At 38.6% G+C, this 8,737-nt stretch overlaps 1 protein-coding gene across 1 annotated transcript in view; it reads left to right on the forward strand.

Moving 5' to 3' along the window:
- The window catches only part of MALRD1 (MAM and LDL receptor class A domain containing 1), a 559,293-nt gene that overhangs the window by 421,488 nt on the left and 129,068 nt on the right, over positions 1 to 8,737 (forward strand). The window contains exon 33 of the mRNA XM_010859895.1: positions 3,744 to 3,945. Within this exon, the coding sequence (XP_010858197.1) occupies positions 3,744 to 3,945 (202 nt within the window). The remainder of the gene's footprint in view (positions 1 to 3,743; positions 3,946 to 8,737) is intronic.

Genomic DNA, 8,737 nt, shown 5'->3' on the forward strand with positions numbered 1-8,737 from the left:
CTCCAAAATCACTGCAGGTGGTGACTGCAGCCATGAAATTAAAAGATGCTTACTCCTTGGAAGGAAAGTTATGACCAACCTAGATAGCATATTCAAAAGCAGAGACATTATTTTGCCAACAAAGGTCCGTCTAGTCAAAGCTATGGTTTTTCCTGTGGTCATGTATGGATGTGAGAGTTGGACTGTGAAGAAGGCTGAGTGCCGAAGAATTGATGCTTTTGAACTGTGGTGTTGGAGAAGACTCTTGAGAGTCCCTTGGACTGCAAGGAGATCCAACCAGTCCATTCTGAAGGAGATCAGCCCTGGGATTTCTTTGGAAGGAATGATGCTGAAGCTGAAACTCCAGTACTTTGTCCACCTCATGCGAAGAATTGACTCATTGGAAAAGACTCTGATGCTGGGAGGGATTGGGGGCAGGAGGAGAAGGGGACGACAGAGGATGAGATGGCTGGATGGCATCACTGACTCGATGGACGTGAGTCTGAGTGAACTTCGGGAGTTGGTGATGGGCAGGGAGGCCTGGCGTGCTGCGATTCATGGGGTCATGAAGAGTCGGACACGGCTGAGTGACTGAACTGAACTGAACTGAACATCAGTTATAAACAGCTTATGGCTGGATTTTTTTTTTCTGTAATCTAAGATGTGATAAATCAGTGCCGTTCTTTCGCATCTATACAAACCATTTTTTGTGTACGTTTTCTATTTGTCTGTTTGTTTGTTTCATTATTTACCGTGTTAGCTCTGTCTTCATTTAGATTGATTGTACTTCCTTTACTTCTTCTTATTTCCTGTGTTTCTACATTCTAATTGCTATATTTTTTTCTGTAAAGTGGACACTTATTTTTTAGTAAATCTCTATAAAATATTTATCCATTTTTGTTGAAAATTAATTGCATACTTTAAACTACCTATCCCGCAAATAAAAAAAAAAGACCTTTGGCAAAGTTTTATTGACCTAAACTAACCCTCTCAAACAGCTCTATGACTTACTAAAGTTAGGTGCATATTGTAAACGTCATCTACTTTCCTGGCAATTGTATTCTTTAAAATTCCTTTGACATCATCAGTATATAATTATCAATGATAATTATCAAAGAGCATGGTCTTTGCTCACTACTCTTTATTAATCCCTATTGTTGTTCAGTCACTCAGTCATGTCTGATTTTGCGACCCCATGGACTGCAGCATACCAGGTTTCCCTGTCTCACTATCTCTCAGAGTTTGCTCGATGTCCATTGAGTTGATAATCCTCCCAACCGTCTTATCCTCTGTGGCCCCCTTCTCCTCCTACCCTCAGTCTTAATCTCTGTGCAGTCCACTATATTGAATTATTTTTGTTTAATGTGTTCATTAGTTTGCTCTGCTCATGGCCACCATAACAAAATACTTTCTCCAGTAGTATATACCCAACCTCTGTGTTCTAGGTATGCAAGTCTGCATCAATAACTCCTAACAAAATGACTGACCGGGCTTTTCATGGAATTCTTTGATTAATTATAAGCTGGTGACACATGTATAGATTCTTCTCTATGCTGTCCATCTCTTACAGTTATTCCAGAATTCTGCTGGGAACAGTCAATTTTGTGGGTTTTTTTCACCTGTGGATGTTTGCAAATTCCTTAGTTTGGTTTATGTAATTTCTTTTCTTTCTTTCTTTCTTCTTTTTTTTTTTGGTTTATGTAATTTCAACCAACAGTTTTCATTTAATTTAAAACTTCCAGAAAGAATTTACCATTTTTGTACATTGGTAGATGTGCTCCTAATTTTCCAGTGTTTCTGTGGATGGAAACATTTTTGAGGTGTATAGATAAACATATGTTTTCAGTTAGCCTTCAGAACCAGAAATCATTTTTCCAAATATTTACAATTCTTCAGAATACACTAAAAGAGTAAATCAAATAATAATTCCATTTTTTTTTTCCTGTTTGTAGTTTTACAGTCTAAAATTTCCTTCCTTTTGAGGGAAGATCCTTTGAAGGCATTTTGAAGGTAGTCTGTACAGTTATATTACTAATTGGGATTAAAAAAAAAAAAACAAAACTTAGAGGTATCAGGCTAACATTGAATGCTACATAGGTCATTCTGCTGTTAAGAGGCAATTTGATTCTGATTACTCCTAAATAGTGTGTCTCTTTCAAAGAATGTGAAGTTAATGTTGTAGTTAGGTTCAGTTCAGTTGCTCAGTTAGGTCTGACTGTTTGTGACTCTGTGGACTGCAGCACACCAGACTTCCCTGTCCATCACCAACTCCCAGAGCTTACTCAAACTTATGCCCATCAAGTCGGTGATGCCATCCAACCATCTCATCCTCTGTTGTCCCCTTTTCTTCCCACCTTCAATCATTCCCAGCATCAAGGTCTTTTCCAATGAGTCAGTTATTCACATCAGGTGGCCGAAGTATTGCAGTTTCAGCTTCAACATCAGTCTGTCCAATAAATGTTCAGGACTGATTTCCTTTAGGATGGACTGGTTGGATCTCCTTGCAGTCCAAGGGACTCTCAAGAGTCTTCTCCAACACCACAGTTCAAAAGCATCGATTCTTCAGCGCTCAGCTTTCTTTATAGTCCAACTCTCACATCCATATATGACTACTGGAAAAACCAGTAGTTTTCCAAAACTGGAAAAACCAGCTTTGACTAGACAGACCTTTGTTGGCAAAGTAACATCTCTGCTTTTTAATATGCTATCTAGGTAGGTCAGAGAAGGCAATGGCACCCCACTCCAGTACTCTTGCCTGGAAAATCCCATGGACAGAGGAGCCTGGTAGGTTGCAGTCCATGGGGTCACTAAGAGTCGGACTGAGCGACTTCACTTTCACTTTTCACTTCCATGCGTTGGAGAAAGAAATGGCAACCCACTCCAGTGTTCTTGCCTGGAGAATCCCAGGGACGGGGGAGCCTGGTAGGCTATCGTCTATGGGGTCATACAGAGTCGGACACGACTGAAGTGACTTAGCATAGCATAGGTTGGTCATAATTCTTCCAAGGAGCAAGCATCTTTTAATTTCATGGCTGCAGTCACCATCTGCAGTGATTTTGGGGCCCCCAAAATAAAGTCTGTCACTTTTTCCATTGTTTCCCCCATCTATTTGCCATGAAGTGATGGGACCAGATGCCATGATCTTAATTTTCTGAATGTTGAGTGTTAAGCCAACTTTTCACTTTCCTCTTTCACTTTCATCAAGAGGCTCTTTAGTTCTTCCTTGTTTTCTGCCATAAGGATGGTATCATCTGCGTATCTGTGGTTATTGATATTTCTCCCAGCAATCTTGATTCCAGGTTGTGCTTCATACAGTCCAGCATTTCTCATGATGTACTCTGCATATAAGTTAAATAAGCAGGGTGACAATATACAACCTTGAAGTATTCCTTTCCTGGTTCGGAACCAGTCTGTTGTTCCATGGTTTTTTTTTTTTGTTGTTGTTGTTGTTGTTTTTTAAGTGGTAAAAAATTCTGGTTGCACGCCTCCTCCAGCTTTTTAGAGACTTGAAATAGTTGAACTTTGGAGCCATATCTAAGTTGGTACACAGAAATCAATATGACAGAACTAAACAAGGTCTGATTCACCAAAGAAAATATAACATCCATAGGCAACCATGCTTTTACACATATAGAAGTATTGTTATTGGGTTGTCACATTGCCAGACTCCATTCTTTCATTGACAACCTGGATGTCCGTGTTCCTCTAATACCTAAACCACAAAGAGTTGATTTTTTTCTGTTTGTTTTCTTCCCTGTTGTTAGGTGTATACCGTTGACGAATCTGGACTAAACATCCTTATGTGGTCAGTGATTGGCAATAAACGAACTGGTTGGATGTACGGACATGTTCCTCTCTCGAGTAACAGTCCATTTAAAGTGGCATTTGAAGCTGATTTGAGTGGAAAACAGAACATCTTTATTGCCCTTGATGACATCTCTTTTACCCCAGAGTGTGTATTTGGAGGTAAGCAGTTCCTTCTGAAAACGGGCTGTACAAAGACTGTTTTAGATATCTAAACATAAAAGAATTGGGAATTTCTGAGGAATTGTGTTTCTTTTCATGACGTCTTACCCATGCATTGTAGAAAGAGCAGTATACACAGCTGGAGGTAAAGTGTTTCTCTCCATGAAACTTTATCATGAAATTTCCATGTCCTCTAGGCAACAAAGTAGCTTTGACTAAAGTTCTTTAAGAAACCCAGAGAAAATTTAGTTTTCTCAATATAGCTTTGTTGTCTTATTTTTTCTTTTAATTTCCAAAGGTTCACAGTAACTGCCCAAAGACTCTTCTGCTCACCCGTCTTTTCCATCCAGATTAACTTTTCCCCTTCTGTTTCTACATTACAATCTAGAACTCTTATTCTATTGCATCAAGGAAAAAAAGTCTTGTAATTAACTCCTTTTCTAAGAAATCATACCTTTAACAAAAATCTGAGTTTCTGATGTTTAAGATGCTTCCATTTAAGTGGCTATTTGTTCTCATAAAAATCCTTCACTTTATCAACATTAGAGAGTAGGGTCATTGCCTTTCAAACTGTCCATTAATTTTGTATGCTGCAACTTTGCTGCATTTATTTATTGTTTCCAACAGGGAATTTTTTTGGTGAAGTCTCAGGGTTTTCTATGTATACTATCACATTACCTGCAAATAGTAACAGTTTTACTTCTTCCATTTCAATGTGGATGCTGTTTACTTTTTTTTCCCCCTGATTGCTGTGGCTAGGACTTCAATATTATATTGAATAAAAGTAGACAGAGTGTGCATCCTTGTCTTGTTCCTGATCTTTTTGGAGGTAAAGTGTTTATCTTTTCATCATTAGGTATAACATCAGCTGTGGGTTTGTCTTCTATGGACTTTATTATGTTGATGTACATTTCTTCTATATTTTCTTTGGGAAAATTCTTAGCGAAAAATGGATGTTGATTTTGCCAAATGCCTTTTATGCATTTATGGAGAGGATCATATGACTTTTATCCTTTATTCTGTTAATATGGTGTATCACACTGACTCACTTTCAGATTTTCAGTAATCCTTCCATCCCTAGAAGATATCCCAGTTGATCATTACATACAATCTTTATAATGTGTTGTTTAATTTGGTTTGCTAATATTTCATTGAAGATTTTTCATTCATTTTCATCAGGAATATTGACTTATAATTTTCTTTCCTTATAGTGTCCTTATTTTGTTTATGTATATAATTCTGACCTCACAGAATGAGTTTGAAAGTGTTCTCTCCTCTTCTGTTTTTGGAAGAGTTTGACAAGTACTGATATTAGTTCTTATTTGAATGTTTTGTAGAACTCACCTGTGAAGCCTTCTTATGCTGGCTGGACTTTGGTGTGTTGGAAGATTTTTAATTACTGATTCAATCTCTTTACTAGCATCCATCAGCTCAGATTTTCTATTTCTTCCTGAACCAGTCTTGGAAGATTGTGTTACTGAGAATCAATCCATTTCCTCTAGATTGTCCAATGTATTTGGCGTATTATTGTATGTAGTAGTCTCATTATCTTTTGTATTTCTGTGTTATTGGTTATAACATCCCCTCTTTCATATATGATTTTATCTGAGTCCTCTCTTTTCCTTGGTGAGTCTAGCTAAAGATTTGTCATTTTGTTTATCATTTCAAAGAACCAGCTCTTGATTTCACTGATCTTTTCTATTGTGCTTTTAGTCTCTATTTCATTTATTTCTGCTCTAATCTTTGGTATTCCCTTCCTTCCACTAACTTTGGGCTTTTTTAGTTCTTCTTTTTGAACAATCTTTCCAGCTACATTTTTTTGTTGTTGCTGTTGTCGTTAAATTGAAAGAAAATAGATCTTTGGGGAGTGAATGCAATTCCAAAAAAAAGAAATGTTATCCTGGGGCATCCCTTTTAACTTGACTTGGTAAATATAAAATGACAGCAACTAGCAAGGTGCCAAACAAAATAATGAAATTCATAAGGAATTCACGGGGAATAGGCAGCCACAAGTTCTTGTTTATATTATCACTGCTAAATGACAGTAGCTCTCACCTCATTCTTGAATAGAGATTTTTCTTCTTTTTTCCCATCTCTGGATGTGAACAGAGAGTATTACTCTGGAGCATTTCCAGGACTGGTATATTCTCTTGAAGGCAAATTATTTAAAAATGGACATATTTGTCTGTTTTCATCATCTTCATCATTTATATTATCTCCAGTGATGTATTCTATATTCCTAGAGGAGTCCTGTTAAATAGGAGATACTCAATAAACATGTCCTATGAATAAACAATAAATATGTCAAATGAAAAGATGAATAAGTAAAAGTCATCAACTGAATTTATATGATACCCCCTCTTCACTACCAACAATGAACTCTGCCTCCAGTCTTATTTTCTAACCCTTGTTTTGGAAAAAGGAAAGAGACAACAATAGACAGAGCTGTGTGAATTGTCCAATGTACTCTGTGTGACTGTATTGAGAGGTAGAAAGATAACAGTTATACTAAAAATTTGGAGACATGAGTCTAAATCATGACTGTATCACCAAACTCTTATATAATTTTCAAAGAAATTTAAACTCCTTAGATCATGTTATATTACCAGGGAGATGAAATAAACAATTTCTTCTCTCTCTTTTAATTCTACTATCTTATGATCATAGGGGATGGGATTTGTAAAAGAGGATCAGGAAAGCAGAAGGAAGGGATATAAAATGATCTAGAAAAGAAGACAGTCCAGAGAGAATGATGAGGAAGTTCAGAGGGTCCAGGAGTTAGAGCAGAAATGTCATTGTGGGAAGACATAGAAGACTTCTCATTACTTGCTGTGTTTGTAAACTTGAGTAAGTCTGCCCTTCATTTAACCAAAAGTGAAGGGAAAGTTGCTTTGCTGCATCCAACTCTTTGTGACCTCATGGACTATACAGTCCATTCAATTTTCCTGGGCAGAATACTGGAGTGGGTAGCTGCTCCCTTCTCGAGGGGATCTTCCTGACCCAGGAATCAAACTGAGGTTTCCTGCATTGCAGGCAGATTATGAGCTGAGCTACCAGGGAATCCCATGTAACTAAAGTTTGCTGTGAATCTACTGTGTGCTGCCCTGAATTTAGATTGAAAAGTCATATGTGCCTATAATATTACTGCCAGCTCTCCAGAAGTTTAATATCTAAGGACATACTGGGATAGCAATGCATACTTGAAAGCTTAAAATAGTAGTAAATGTAATTGAAACTCTCTTAGCTCTAAACTATGGTTCTAAGACAGTTTCATTTGACTTGAAGGCAGCATCAGGCGTAGAGAAGTGGTTTATTGAGCCATCAATGAATATTCCTGAGAAATATTCAGTGGTGTGCTGGTAAGCTAGTTCTCAAGAGGATAAAAAAGCCCCGTGTGTAGCATTTTCCTATTTCCTTGGTGTCGATTCTCCAGCATGGTTAATTTTAATTTACCAGTATGACATCACTGCAGGTTGGTGGGTTTAAGAAGAAAAGCATGCCATCTTTTTCTTTACATAGGCTGCTCTACACACACTTCAGAGGAAGGATCCTCACTGTTAATGGTGTTTGCTTCCTACCAACACCACACAGGAGTGAAGACCACAGCTGTGGTCCAGGGCAAAGAATCAGTTCAGTTCACTTGCTGTTGTTCTGGCTCTTTGCGAACCCATAGACTGCAGCACACCAGGCTGCCCTGTCCATCACCAATGCCTAGAGCTCACTCAAACTCATGTCCATTGAATTGGTGATGCCATCCAACCATCTTGTCCTCTGTCATCCCTTTCTCTTCCTGCCTTCATACTTTCCAAGCATCAGTGTCTTTTCTAATAAAGTCAGTTCTTTGCACCATGTGGCCAAATTATTGGAACTTCAGCTTCAGCATCAGTCCTTCCAGTGAATTTTTAGGACTCATTTCCTTTAGGACTGACTGGTTTGATATCCTTGCTGTCCAAGGGACTCTCAAGAGTCTTCTCCAACACCACAATTTGAAAGCACCAATTCTTCAGAGCTCAGCTTTCTTTATAGACCAACTCTTACATCCATCCATGACTACTGGAAAAACAATGGCTTTGACTAGACATACTTGTTGGCAAAGTAATGTCTCTGCTTTTTAATATGCTTTCTAGGTTCAGTTCAGTTCAGTTCAGTCTCTCAGTCGTGTCCAACTCTTTGCGACCCCATGAATCGCAGCACACCAGGCCTCCCTGTCCATCACCAACTCCCGGAGTTCAATCAGACTCACATCCATTAATCAGTGATGCCATCCAGCCATCTCATCCTCTGTCATGCCCTTCTCCTCCTGCCCTCAATCCCTCCCAGCATCAGAGTCTTTTCCAATGAGTCAACTCTTCGCATCAGGTGGCCAAAGTACTGGAGTTTCAGCTTCAGCATCATTCCTTCCAAAGAACACCCAGGACTGATCTCCTTCAGAATGGACTGATTGGATCGCCTTGTAGTCCAAGGGACTCTCAAGAGTCTTCTCCAACACCACAGTTCAACAGCATCAATTCTTCAGCGCTCAGTCTTCTTCACAGTCCAACTCTCACATCCATACATGACCACAGGAAAAACCATAGCCTTGACTAGACGGACCTTTGTTGGCAAAGTAATGTCTCTGCTTTTGAATATGCTATCTAGGTTGGTCATAACTTCCCGTCAAAGGAGTAAGCGTCTTTTAATTTCATGGCTGCAGTCACCATCTGCAGTGATTTTGGAGCCCAAAGAAATAAAGTCTGACACTGTTTCCATGTTTTCCCATCTATTTGTCATGAAGTGATTGGACCTGATGCCA

This window comes from Bison bison, unplaced genomic scaffold (assembly GCF_000754665.1).
Source record: "Bison bison bison isolate TAMUID 2011002044 unplaced genomic scaffold, Bison_UMD1.0 scf7180017864461, whole genome shotgun sequence".
NCBI classification, from domain to species: domain Eukaryota; kingdom Metazoa; phylum Chordata; class Mammalia; order Artiodactyla; family Bovidae; genus Bison; species Bison bison.